At 33.6% G+C, this 15,387-nt stretch overlaps 1 protein-coding gene across 8 annotated transcripts in view; it reads right to left on the reverse strand.

The window, feature by feature from the left end:
* Positions 1 to 15,387, reverse strand: part of Pcdh7 (protocadherin 7) — a 389,130-nt gene that overhangs the window by 169,267 nt on the left and 204,476 nt on the right. For 2 of the 8 annotated variants that reach the window (XM_047565817.1, XM_047565816.1), the window contains one exon: positions 12,448 to 12,543. The exons of the other annotated variants lie outside the window; for them this stretch is intronic. In XM_047565817.1, coding sequence (XP_047421773.1) covers positions 12,455 to 12,543 — 89 coding nt within the window. In that variant the 3' untranslated portion in view covers positions 12,448 to 12,454. The remainder of the gene's footprint in view (positions 1 to 12,447; positions 12,544 to 15,387) is intronic. 8 annotated transcript variants of the gene reach the window in all.

Below are 15,387 nucleotides of genomic sequence, written 5' to 3' on the forward strand. Positions count from 1 at the left end.
AATTTTGATTGATTAGTTTTAGACCAAAAGTCAGAAGGATCTGAGTCATCTCCCATCACATCCTCTTGATTCCAGTTACTAAGAGTCATAGTATGAGTTTCATGTAATGGTTTCAATAGTGCCCCAATGGCATGCCACTTCCACGTTTCTTACCATGACAGTGCTGTCATGACCTTACACCCTCCCTTCCCACAATGTGTGAACACCTGAAATGCACATGCTATGAGTTCCAAGGTTGATCAGAAATCTGGCAATAATGCAACTTGTCTGTAAACTTGTTACCTTCATGCTACAAGTTCAACTAATATGGTGTCACTTCCCCCCAAATAAAGAACTGGGTCAAATACCAAGATAAATATATACTAATAAGAGGTCAAGACTTTTAATGCAGTCTAAAATGTATAAACATTCAACTAATTGAGGATGATTATTTTTAACAGCCTTTCTACCTCAATTGAAAACACAGATAAATGAGTGCATGCATATGCATATAAACACACACTGTAGATTTTACAAAACCCAAGGATTAAAAATTTAAGTAAAGAATTACTTTGGCTGTCCAGTTGGTCCAGTCTGTCCAGTCTGCCTGACATGACTTGGCATCAGATTTGCCTCTGTAACTCCCTGATAATAATGCAAATATTTCTCCATTATTTTGTGATACTTCCTGAACCTCTGTCACTTGGAGAATCATCTGCTTACGAAACATTTTTTAAAAACTATAGAATTCTCTGTTTCAGAATCTTAATGGCATTGATATATAAAAAGGAATTCAACTCAAATAGTTGGTTTCCTGAAAGATGAACTCAGGTCACTCATGAATTTATGTGCATTTATTTAACTGGAGTCTGTTGCTACTACTCTCAAGCTCAAAAGAATGTACTTAATAAATGTGAATGATGATAGAGGAAAGAGGGAGGTAGATTGCCAAATATTCTTGTTTGGGTAGTGAAGTGAGTAAAGGACATCAATCAATTAGGTCAAAATAAATGGTTTAAAGTTTTAGAGGCAAAATTTGAAACACCCTTTGAACATATTCTGTTGGGCAAACAACTTATCCACACCTGCTACAGCAGATGAGATATATTAACTCTGTTTGCAGCAGGAAGATGGCAATGAAAACACCAAGATGGTACCAGTTCAATGGACCAGTGAGTAATGTGTGTGTGAGTCCACATCCACTGACAATACTAGTATGTAGAAACCAATCACCGATATTACATTTTTGAAAAATAAGAATAATGCATCAGGAAAAATAAGGCCATGGTCAACTTTCATATGTCTTGAGCATAATAAAACTATGACAAGTTGTCAAGATTTTATGACATATTTTAAAGTCACTTTCAATAATTCTAATAAGATAAATATGACTAAAGTTCACTACTTTAAAACTCTTTAATGTTTTAAATTCTGTATTCAAAGAGAATTAATAGTTTACTCAGATTTTTAAAAAAAATCTTAAAAATACATTTCTATTCCACCTTTTATCAAACCAGTGGAGATATTATTGGTCTCTTTTATGAATCTATTGTTATTTTCTTATTTCATATTTTATAAAACCATGTGAATGGAACATGAGAAACAGAGGAGTTCCCCTTAAGAGCTGAAGTTGATTTGCATCAACAAACCTAAGAAAATTCTGAGTAAGAAAATAAGATGCAAAGGAAGATTAACTAATACTTGATTAACTAATACTTGAGAACTAATAGTTCTCTAATTTTCAGTTTCATCTTTACATATTTTTCTCCTTATTTATATTTATAAATTACTTGTGGCTCAACATCTTCTACACTTGCCTCATTTTCTTTTATACTGAAATAAGCAATCATACATGTAGTGATTGTTCCTCTAATATTATGAAATGTATCCTATAATTTCCTCCCCAGATCATTTCAGTGACCATTGTATGAGTTCTCTAGAAGATTATTCTAAGAATGTGGAAATGCTAAAGGAGTACCACCCACACTAGACAGTAGGAAGTATATTACAGGGCAGCATTTTGATCATTTGTAAACTGCCTGGCTTGCTGGTGTCCAGCTCCATGATTTAATCACCACCAATTCTTATTTTTCAATTCATTTCCAAAAGCATTTCTCTAAGCCCATGTACTTACAGATTCATATTTTAACTGCAAAATTTTCCATTGCATCCATTCTCGAGGTCCCTTCTGCTTAGGTGTAGCATCTCTAAATTGCGTGTGAGACTGTTGCCTTACTAATATAAATCAGTAGTAGTCCCTCCATACCCACCCACTCTCCTCTTTTTCTTTCTTCCACTTCAATCCATCTGTAAAATATCTCCATGGACTGTTGGGAGCTTAATGCAGTATGACTACATAATCACTTCACAGGTGAAGAAATGGAATATGAAGTGATTAGATTAACATTTAATAGGTGATAATTCAGTATAAGCATTTCGTTTTCCCATACAATTATTCATTGATTAAGTCTATATCCCCTTACATTTAGGACTTGCGCTAAATGGAGTGGAAGCTTTCAATTATTTATTTAAAGAAGGAGAGACAAATAAATAACAACCACTTACTGAAAAGGATGAAACAAACATATACAGTACTCCAAACTAAGATAAATGACAATTTTCCTTTGCAGTTGAAGTGTCTGAGTTTCTTTATCAATAAGGCACATCCTTAAGTGTCACAGTCATGGGCATCAAAATGACCCACAAACACTTGAAATTGACTTAATGCCATCAGACTTCTGGAAGAAAAAGTAATATACACTTTTACTGATAAATATAATATTCATGCAACTATAAGAAACATGCTTTCATTAAACTGTAGTCATGCCAAAGCAAACTCCATAACATTTAATGACTTTTGTTTCCTCTCAAATGGTCAGCAATGAGTAGTTATGATTTTTAATTGTACTTCTTCTTCATAAAATGATATAACTTATCCAATAAGACAAATTATTTATAACTCTGACATTTGGACTTTACAAGAGTCCAGAAAATAGTTCATCTTTGTAATTAGCAATGGTGCTGTATATATCACATATTTCCTTAGAGCACACCACTATGAAATCTCACAGTTATTTATAAAAAATCCTTGATTTAAAAAAAAAGTCATATTGCTAAAATGCTCCTTTTAGTGCCTCTCAATTTATGAGCAAATTTTAAAAACAGTCATTCTAATTATAAGCCTCATAAATAAATTACAATTGCAGGTAAAAACTAAACATATATTAAGACATCAGCAAAATGACTGAATTATAACATCTTTGGAAAACTTTACTGGTTTTTTAATTGAATGTATATTTTCTTAATTTTGGAACCATCAGATTTTGCTAATCTTGTGCTTTGAGCCACACGCTATTGAAGGTAAGCTGGCCCCTCTCTGCTTGTTACAAAATGTAACAAATTAGAATTATCTTCTTGAAGTACTGTTTATGTTTGTTTATTGGCAATATTAAAATAAAACAGAACCTGAGTAACTTGGCACACATGCCTTTAATCCCAGGAGTTTGAGATACTGAGGCAGGAGGATGGCAAGTTTGAGGCCATCTTCGGAAATTTAGCAAGGCCCTGTCTCACAGTAAAAAATAAAATGGTCTGGAGGTAGAGTTTAGTGCTAAAATATCCCTGGGTTCAATTCCTGGTACCACAAAAATGAGTAAATGAATGAATGATGAATGAATGAATGAAAACAGATTACCAGGATGGGTGGCACATGCCTGTACTGCCAGTTACTTGGGAGACTGAGGTAGAAGGATCATAAGTTTAAGCCCAGCATGGAACCTTAGCAAGACCCTGTTTCAAGATAAAAATGTAAAAAGCTCTGGGGATGTAGCTCAATGGTAGAGTACCACTGGGTTCAATATCCAGTACCACAAAAATAAATAAATAAACAAAATGGATAGTAAATATGATTGTTTAAAAAATATTATTATAGGGTAAGAAAAAGTTTCATAGTTTATTCATTTCTTTTTTAAAAATTCTTAATTTTGTAATGAAAGAACTTGATTTTTATCTTTTCCAATTTATTATTCCAAAAATAGCAATGTTTTATTGTATGAAACAACCAACTTCCATTTTCTTGGTAAGGTAAAATAAATAATTTTCTCTCTCTCAAAGAAAAAAATGCTGCATCCTTTAAATGTATCTAATCATTTATTTTACTTGTAAACCATTTCACTTCCCAGATTGAAATAATTTACTTTGCTAACAGAACATTAAAACTTTAAAGTGCTTTGCCAAAACTGTAAAAAGTATTTTATCTTATAAATAGTACTAAATTCTTCTGAAAACTCAATGAGGCTGGTTGAGGAAACTTTTATTAGCAAGTGTATATTTTATTTTCCAAACTTGTCTTCAAATATTCCAAAGTTACAGGTTCTCATTTAGATACACATGGGTATTTTTTATGCTATAGAGTATTCTGACACTATCAAGTCAACCTTTGTGGCCATGAAGATTTTGTTTTCTTGATAAGTATTTGATATGATGGTATGTTTACACACCCTTCACATATCCATTACAAGTATTCAGGTAGACTCTACCCGGCTAACTACATGAGATACCTACAGACGGACCCTAGGCTTCGTCTCACCTTTAGGACATTTTTCTTCCTGTGTTTCCATTCCACCTGCTTGTCTTGTCACTAAGAACAATCTAATTAACTGAAAATTAAGTGCACTTGAAAACACTCACTGATTAAAAATTATGTGCATTTTTAAAACCACAAACTGCCTATCTCACTGACTCTTCATATGCACATATAGCTTGTTCTGCCTGGTTCTAATCTGACTCTTCTTTCCTTCCCCATAGAAATACTTCTACCTGTGACAGTTCAGCATATATTTTCAGCTTCTGAAGCATAATCACCATTTTTTTTTTAGATTCAACTATCACAAACCACTCAGATGATTTGATTCCTACTTATTTTCCTCCCTCATGCTAAATGAATCAAAAACACTTGGATATTCTCCCCTAACCAAATGTGATCCAGTCGAGTTTGTACGAAAGAAAATTAATGTGTTAACAGAAAGTTACCCTTTATTGATTTCCACAATAAAATCAGAACATCTGTACCCTAGAAGAAAATGTTTTATGGATACATACAAAAAGACATTTAGTATATAAAACCTGTTTACCTGATGCACTTAAACACATATAAGACACAATGTCTTTTTGATAACTGGTTCAGAAATAAGAAAAAGACATTGATTTTATGGCACTTTATTGGAAAAGCAATCTTCAAAATAAGGTGTATATGCCTTTGCAAAATAACTTCCTCTCCCAACCTCATTTTTGTTCTCATTATAAATATAGAGATCAGCAACATTTTAGCAATTTGGTGAAGTTTTCTACTGTTCTCACAAGTGTCCTAATTTCAAAATTAGATCTACATTTCTTTGTTATATTAAAAGTATTTTCTTTCGTTTTCTTCATTACTTAAACACACTGACTTATCATATTGCTGATGCTCAACAAAGATCACAAAGAATTATAATCCTGAACAATACGCTCTACTGGTGTCTAAGGTCATTCTTCCCTGTCAATTAACTAATATCCTATTACAATCAGCTAATGTGCCTGTGTTAACAATTCTCTTTATAATCAGATGTTCCATTTATTTAATTGATGTCTGTTGTCTCGATTAAAGTGGACAGGCCAGTTTAAGTAATGATGGCTAAGTGTGGCTAATATTCATAATTTTGAGTCTTTGGTAACTTCTGCTCCATTTTATTTATTATAAACTTTTGAGAGTGCTGTGGCGTCCAGAGACACAAGATGGTAGTAATGAAGTCATATCATGCTACTCCTGATTTATAATTGGGATGTCTTTTTTACTAGTTTCATCTCTAGAAAGTTGTTAGTGGATTACAAAGAATGATTGTAAAAAAATCTTACAAACAGATGCCAATCTTGGTGTCCCTCCAGGAACCTAGCAGGCTACGCTACCTAGTGTTTTACTGTTTCTTCTTTGCAAAATTGTTTGTTTTGTTTTCCATTTTATCCTGTCCATTCAAGACGAAGAATACATCCAAAAATGCAAAAGGAAGTGTCAGTTCACTGAGATTTGTACTTTGAAGTTACCTACTGCAATAAATTCAGTTACTCAGGTTGAGGATTTAGAAAATGTGATCACAACTCTCACTGAATAAACTTGGAAAAGTTACTTTTTTCTTTGTTAGACTTTCCACAATTCCTTCTAAGTAAAATAACTTATGATTCCATGGGAATGCTTTATGTTCCACACCTTGATATGTGGAAAACGATTATTAAATTACTTTTTGCACATGATGTTTATTTAAACTTTTATTATCACGAGTTATATTGCAGTAGAGACATACCATTCACAATGATAGAGCAAGTAGTCTACAACAAGTGCTGGGTTCACAAGTGGAAAGTGGTGAATTTCCCCTCAGAAAGTAGCTTCGGTTCAATAAAAGCACTTCCCTAGAATACTAAAACAGTGACTGACAAGTAAATGTCTGGTGTTGAGGATTCTCAATCATCAATGCCAATGAAATTTTCATAATTTTATCTCTAAATTACAGTACAGAATTATTGCTAGTATTATGTCTGTTGATTATTTTGGAATCACAGACCATTAGCAATGGAATGCATTATGTCTAACTTACTATCTTATGAATGAATTCCTCTAATAATGATTTGGAGAAATTGCCATGCAATCTAAATGCTAGCATCTTCGATGATACAGAATTCACAGCACAGACTAAGCCATGAACCAGCTTTTATTAAGTGCTTCCTACTGTAATAAATTTTATTTTTATATGGAAACAGTTTTTCCCCATGTAATCCAACTGTTATTTGTTCTGCCACTAAGAAACCCAAAGAATGAGGTGAACCCCTCATCTCTCTCCAGCAAGTTCTAAGTATCTCAACTGCCGCTCCTCTTCTCAGCCTGCTTTCCTTAAGACCACCAGGCATTCTCTTTGATTCACATATGTACAACCATAGGAAGCATCTATTTATCCATGAAAGAAGGAAAAACAGCAATTTAAAATTGTAATCTTTTTTTTTTTTTTTTTTCTTTTTGAATGAGAAGCACTTTTAGGATTCAGGTAGCAAGTCTGTGACAGCATGCAATTGGTCACATGCTCACAGCCCTCCTTGCCATTGTGTGAAAGCAAGTTCTCAGAATAATTCTCAAGAGAGAACTCCAGAAAGAAAAATAAGGAGATGCCTGTTTTCACTGAAGATTACATAACTGATCTTCATCTCCCGATTTTACAGGTGAGGAATCCATGCCTCAGGAGGCTTAAATACGGTTTATTGGAAAACCTAGAAGAAAAGCCCCATTCAAAAAATCCCTATCTTTCTGTATTCTGTGGAAAGTAAGAAATTAAAGCTAAGCTAGTCCAAATGACACACATTATGCAGTTAGTGAGATCTAGAGGAGTTAAGTGATTAATCCATATCTCTTGCTTTTCATTTTGCTCTTATTTGATACTAACAGAGTGAAACATATTAACTTAGACACATTGCAGGTGGTATGCACCTCCAAGAGCAGTGTGAGAACAAAGCAGATACAGGTTCCCTGTTGTTATAAGAACACTGCCTTTGAATCCTGTCTATAATCAAATACCTGAAGGGTATTGCTTTGGGAATTGAATATCAAAAAAGCAGAGGGGGAGATGCATATATTCTGCAAGTTATAAAGCAACACTTGGTATTATAGAAAAAGAATTTATGTAGGCACTAGAGCTTTTGAGAATATAAAGTAAAGCACTATAATTACCATATGGAAGACCTTCATTAAGATTATATAGGTTTGTAATATATGAAGCACATCTGAAAATGGAAATCTTGGGTAGGGTCAGGGAAGAGGCATGTGGCATAAGAAGTGTTCTCTGCCAGCAAATTAATTAAATTTCACAGTTCTAGAAAAGGCCGTATATTAGGGTAGGCACTCACTGAAAGTCAGATGTGCAGGGCCTCTGCGAGTGTGCCGTAATCTACTCATAAATAGAACTCGCCAAGGGACATTGACAGCAATTTGGCATTAAGTAAGAGCTTGCATAAGGGAGGAATTCACTTTGCAGTAACTTTTATTAGGGAAAGCTCAGAACTGACATTGCATGCTATACACATTTTTGAATCCTATTTTGCTCTACTTTGACCTTCATGTAACATATTGTTACATAGGATCTCATATTATTAGTCAATCAATAATTTATGTTGAGAAAATAATTTTCATTGTTTTGTCTTTTACTTCCACTGACATTATTAATCACTTGAGAATATTATAATTTTTAGTACCAAATCTTTCAGAGAGAGGAATGGTTTCTTATGTAGATTTTCCTTAATAAATAAAGATTGAAAAATCCTCATTAAATGCTCTTATTTTTTTGAATTGCTTTTTACATGCCTGTATTTATTTTTATATACAAAATACTATCCGAAATTTATCTTTATTATGTACAAATTCAGACCAAAGCCATGCAGATTTAAAGCATATTTCCCTTTTTCCCCATTATTCCTGAAGATACTTAAATGGATTTACTAGGTCCTTCAAATTAATTAAATATGAGTATAAACTGTAGGAGCCCATTGTGAATCCCTTGCATTATGAAAAAGAATTTTGCACTAAGTGAGGAAATGAGAATAACCAGAAAACTAAAAGTATTTGTAAAGAAGCAACAGAAAAATTAGGAAAATCTGATGGCAAACCAGAAAAGAAGACACAGAGAGGCACTGTATATCTTGACTTTATGACAGTGTCTGTCTGAATTTAGTTCTAGAAATACTTTTATTTGGAAAAGAAATAGAAATTATTTTGTATTTTTTTCCCAAAGGGAAAACTCAGGATAAATGGATTCAACTTACAGGAAGGTAGATTTTAGCTCAAAGAAAAAGCTAGGAAGTTATATATGTCCCAAAATAGAGTTACCTCTGCACAGTTGTGTCACTGAAATTAATTAAGCAGAGATGAACAAATTTTATAAATGGTGTTGAAGGATGAATGCACAATCTTAGACAGGGTAGGTTGACCACTAATCTGTCTTTCCATTCTTAAATGCCATGACTAATTCAGGAAACATTTATACTATGCTCCAGGCACTCCACATAAAGAAAAACAGATACAAAATGATTCTTGTATCCACAGAACTTAATTAGTTTCATGACTACCTTGGTAGAGAGCATGGTGAGGAGGGATAAATTTTGACTTGTATCCTAATTTTTTATCAAGCCCTCTTTTATCTATATGAGATATAAGAATTTCTATAATTCCATTCCTACTATTATGTTTTCCTGGCACAATCTTTTAAGTTCTAAACACATAGCTCCAAGTTAATGCATAAACCCTTATCTTACTAGAAAAAGCACTGTTCTCATAGAAATAATTCTTAAGCAAATACTGTACACACGAATCAACATATCTTAGCTTGCCCCTTTTTATCCCAACGCTTTTACCCCAAAGCTTTTTCTCAGAAAGGAAACACAAACTCATAAAAAAAAAAAAAAAAAAGTTAATTTTTCTACATACATTGTAGAAATGTATTTTTTCTAATGCATTGATCTTTCTTCCTCCCAGTTTTATTTCACATTCTTTTAAATTCCTTTCAGTGTGATGGGCTGACAGATCTGACTCCATGAAAATGTTATAGGCCGGACTCTAAGGGAAATGACTAAACAGACTCCATTTTGCTCTGAGACTCCATGTTATGTAGGAAATAAGCTTCTCCCATGGGAACACCCCACCTCTGTGCCCATCATCGGTTACTTGGTGTGACATGTTTAATAATATACAATGGCAACTCCTATGTACTAAAGAATTGCTCTCTTTTGATTCTTATTGCTCCTAAACAATGTACCATGTGAACAGTGATTGTGTGGATGTTAGCAACCATTCTTTAGTTTGTACCTAGGTAAGGGTCATTTTGACCCACTTCCCCCTCTGTCAATGATCTCATGATGTTAATGTGTAATTTCAAATCATAGCAACAGACACTTATGATTAATGTGATTTTTGGTATAAGAACCCCTACAACCCTGTGGTCGGGTCTGTTCTCCCAATAGCCATTTTTTGGGGCATTGTGTGAGACAGTCAGCTAGCCAGCTTAATAAAGACTCTCAAATTTGGATTTCTCAGTGGTGATTGATCTGTTCTTAAATTGCGCCCCATAACATTAGTATTTATGGTTTGTAGTCACACGTTTCCTTCATGTATTAATTCCTTTACAATTGATACACTTTGAATAATTTTGCTTCCTTTTTTATCATAGTTATTTTTCCCTTCTTTGGTTGACCTCCTTTTCATTATCTCCATTTTACTTTTCCAATGTTATGGCAAACTGATAGGAAAATTTTCATATTTGGCACCAATGCCCTTATTTTCCTACAATGTAATGTGTAATTTTTTTGGATCTCCTTTCCTTCAATTTCTAAACATTTTAGTTGAATTTTCTTTTATCTATATGAGATATAAGAATTTCAATAATTCCTTTCCTACCATTAGACAATTTTATGGAATTTAAACTATTGATTATTTTTTCATGAATGCAATAACTTTATACTTGCCTAGTTTTAATTACAGGGTATAAATGAAGGGAAAATAATAAACCATTTCTTAAGAGAAAATATATTGAGTCATATATGAAAATGACAATAGTCAAACTCCATAAGATAAGAGAAATAAAAACAGTGATGTATGGGTGAAGGAGGGTCTGTGTTTAAGTGAAAAAGAAATGACTGTTGTGCAAACATTTGTTTATTAAACAATTTAGTGAATAAAAAATCACTGTGGACATTGAAGATGTAATAAAGGTGAAGCAGAGTCACTGTGCTCTAGTAATACAGGGTTCAGTATGAATGACAATCCTGGCCAGTGTTGCTCCAGAGGAATCAGAAGCTACATAAAGCATATCCTGCTTGAGGCAATCCTGAGTGACCGTGGCCATGGTGGACTTCCTCAAGCATCAGTTTTCTTACCCATTAAATACAGATAAAAACATTTGTTAAGCAATGATTTGTTGTATGAACAAATCAAGAAAATGGAGATCAAGTGTATTAACACTGTGCTTGGTACAGTAGCCGCTCATGTGTATGCTGCTTCTGTTATTGTTTTGAGTTTTTCCAACAAGGTATGGATGAAGTGCACTCCAGATGGAGGGACCCAAGGACATAAAGAGCTATGAATATAAGTGCATCTGCTGAGAAAGATGTGGAAGGCAGACCACAGGGTACATCCAGAGTAGCAGCATATTTAAAGATTGGAAATATGGCAAGAACGGGGATCATGAAGGGCAATCAATGAACAGAGTTTTACATGGGAGGAGTCATACATTTCTGATTAAACATGAATGGGGCAGCCTTGCATCATTCTTTTTTCAGTTTTCTTGATATTCTAGTGCATTTAAATACAATGGAAGAATTGAACGTTATCTTTTAATGTTCAGCAAAAATTCATGTAAATCACAATGTTTTTCTTTATTTCTATACACTTATGGATCCTAATTATGATACTGCTTTAAAGAATGCTACAAATCATGCTGCCATATACTGGCACTGCTATAGACGAACTAGCCGATTTTTTAAGACTCCTGCCATTATTTTTTCCTAGCCCAAAGATAGCATTGCAGTCATAGGTCTCCAAGAACCTGAGCAAGTCATAATGATGTAATGCAGAGCCCAAGAGATCTTCAAAACAAGCCCCTGCAGGAGCTGGAAGGACTAGTTCTTTTGCTGGAAAAGGAAATCAGGAAGGGAGCCATTTCCCATGATGACTGACTGTTCACGTTTTATAAGTTATGACTGTACTAGAGTTTGAGCCCTGAGGGTCTATCTCCTTTCAAAATGTAGCACCTTGAATGGAGGTTATTTGAGGACAGCTTGAACAAAGCAGTCCCTGCTATCTCCCTGACATGTCACCAGCTGAGTTGACAAAACAAAGTTTTGCAGAAAGGAATTAGCATGCATTCATCTTTCACATGTGAATGGCATAGCTCTGTAGGGTATTCAGGTTTATTTGAACTGGCTTATACCTAATTGTCTACAATGAGAGTGTTGTAATTAATGTGCATGTGATTTTATGTCATGCTTTTGAAAACGCAAAGGTTATGATAATACAATTTTGAATAAAAATTCGTAAAATATTCCTATTTACACTTTTAAATGATACATTATGTAAAAGTTGCTTGGAGAACACTAAAAGTGGCATGTTTATACATACTAGTCCCATTTCTTTCCTGTATAATTGTTTAAGCACAGCACCCTTCTCTGAGAATATTTTTTTTTTTTTTGTACTCTACATTAAAGAAGAAAATCTAAAACTGTGCATGGATTTCTGAAATGCATAGCATGCTGAAAAATTTAAGGATACACCCAGGTTGAACAATTATTCTGTATCGGTGAGCTTTGTGTGGTGGATAAAGGTGTCTTCTAAATGGAAAAGAGATCAGACTATTAAGGGAGAACTCAGAAGGGGGTAGCTGCACTGCTGCATGAGAACCACCATACCTGTTGATTAATGGAGAGGCCTTAACAGCACTCTTCTTCCATGCGTCTTGCCATGAGGAAAGGGGAGGAAGGGAAAGGTAGTGATGGCAGCAACACCTGGGGAAGGGAGATGGGGAAATATGTAAAGGGAAAATCAGCAGCCCCTACACCATGGTGTCCATCCATAGACCTTGCCAATAAAACAGTTTCCACAAATTCTGAACTTGTTTACCTTCTTTCTTAAAAAAAAAAAAAAAAAAAAAAAAAATCTGCATAAATTTCAAAGATAACCTAAACAAATTAGGTGTTTTCAAAGATGTTCATCTGAAGATTACACCTATCACTCTCCAAACCATGGGACAGAGTGGGCTGCTACATATAATTGAGCCACCATCTAATTCTCACTTTTTAACTAGACAGAGTAGCTTAAGGCAGGACATTCACATATGGGTATAGAACTTTCTGGTAACAAATTTAAGAAAAACTATAGGAAAAGTCTAATACTAAATATAAATATATTTTCTTTCAAACACACAGTAGCCTATTATTTCTTCATTCTGTTTCTAACCAGTTCCTGGTTCACAATGTACTTTTCCTCTTATATACTTCTAAGGGTATGCAGTGTTGATGTCAAAACAACTTGCTAACTTATTAAAAATAAATTAAATTTAATAAAATATCTTCATAAAAGAGGAGGTCTTATGTTGTAAAATTGTTCATGTTTTAGTTATTTGTTTGTTAGGCATGATTCAATCTGGACTATATGTAATTTTTTAAAAGTAAACAATTATATGGTAAGAAATAAATGAAAATGTTTAATAAACAGTTGATGATAGAAAACTATTTAGTTGTCTCAGTAGTATCAATATATCAGATAACGTTACACCTGAAAATCAAACACAACTAGAGTTTGCTTTTAGTGTTTGTTTTAAGAAATTTTAAACTTTTTATGTTTATATTTAAATACAAACTATGCATATGAAATATATCTTCTAAATTGTTCAGTTAGAGAAGTTTATAAAATTGGAAATAAGCTCGAAAAATTAGATGTCTGTTTTAGGAAGAAAAAGAGGTTGTAAAAAATGACAAACAAGACAGAATTAAATGTCCACTGTGAAAAATAGAAGAAATTGACCCCTCACACAAATATGTTTCTCAGTGTTTTTGTTATGGAAGGGCTGGGACTTTGTTGAATTTTTCTCTAAGGACAGGGATTTTCATGAATACGTTTGCATTCTTGTTTCTGAATGTGATTCTAACCTTTAATCCCAATGTTTAGGAAAGCAGCTATCACAAAGATCTTTGGGGTTTGGAACATAATAATCCTTTCTGGTCTTGTCTTAATCCTGTTTAGACAGGGTGTCTCAAAATTTTCCAATTTCTCAATGTCTCTGGTCTTTGACACACTGCTTACTAATAGCCATCCTGTTTAAAGTAACATGACCCACCTGATGCTTAGGCAATAGTATTAGTCAGTCCTTGAGTTGAGAAATTTGGAAACTAGTTGGTTATCATAAGAGATTAGCATCAAAGAATTCTGAAGGAAAATGTAATATCCAGGCCTGTTGAATTAAAAGAAATAACTCTGAGTTGGAAATTTAACTTCCATCTGATGTGATTGAACATGTTCTTCTTATGTAGCTTTGCTTTGGTTCTTATAAGTTTTATGCTTTTGCATTTAATTTAAAAGATATTAATTAATATTACACATAGTATTTTAAATGTTGAATCCTGTTCCAAAATTAAAAACTACAAATTGCAGTAATACCAATTTTTTTAAGATTAAACCGAATTATTCCTACATTTAAATATTTCTGAGTTGTTATTTGGGGATCAGCATTTGTCTTTGGAAGAATTGAACATGGGGACCTTGCATGTCAAAAACAAAAAAGTAAAAAAAGGACAGAGGGAAAGAATTCACATCCTCTTAATCTGTGATGAAATATTTGGGATTAGCATGATGAAATAGTGCTTTTTGGTTTTTTGTTTGTTTCTTTTTGCATATAGTTTCCTAATATACTAAGGTTTGAGTATATAGTAAGGTTTTCCTTTCGTATTAGAAGGGCTGTATTATTATGGAACAATATATTTATAAACAAGTGCAGTAATGTGAGAAATACAAAAGTAACCAGTTTTATGAGAAACTTTGAAAACTAAATATATGCACAAAGACAGAGAACACTGTTAGTATTATTTATCAAGATGCAATGAGTAATATAAAATAATATTATAAATAGTTGAGTTTACAAATAACTGAAACAGCAAAAATGAGAAACCAAGAAATTAAGCTGGAATCTTAGAGTCAGGAACTGATAGAATAAAAACTAGTAATTTGTGAAATGAGAGAAATAAAAAATATACATGGAAAGGTAGAGACTAGAATAACGAATGAATCCCTTATGCTCATGAGGAATTCATTGTAAGAATTCACTCATGGACAATGATCTGAGTTTTATTTTCACCTGATGAAAAAAAGGGAAAGCAAGTTCTATGATACATGACAGTAAAAAGTAGATGGAGAGACAGTTTATGATTTTATTGAGCATAGTTGACAATAAAGAATTTGTAATGAGTTTGTTTTTCTAAAAGAATGAAATTTCATTCTCACAAAATAAGAACAGCATGGAGAATACTATGGTGCAGCCCAGTATAAAGTCTGACTCTTTAAGATTCTAATTTTGTCAAAGTGGTAGTGAAGCCAGAATTTAGGACAGGTAGTTAGTGTAGAAAAAGGGGATGGGTCAAATGGAGGAAATGAAGCCCTGAAGCCATCTGCCTCTGGACGTTGGAGACTGCCCCTGGAAGAATGGAATGTCAAGGATCTCTGGAGCCCATTGACTACCAAATTTACCTGCCTTTATCAAGGAGTGCAAGCATGGAGCTGCTAATTAATGCCCCCTGGGCCCTTACCTGCCTGAATCACCTTGGCCCTCCCCCTGCCTATGGCTTCTCACTTAATGC

The sequence above is a fragment of the Sciurus carolinensis genome, chromosome 10, assembly GCF_902686445.1.
Source record: "Sciurus carolinensis chromosome 10, mSciCar1.2, whole genome shotgun sequence".
In the NCBI taxonomy this organism is placed as follows: Eukaryota; Metazoa; Chordata; class Mammalia; order Rodentia; family Sciuridae; genus Sciurus; species Sciurus carolinensis.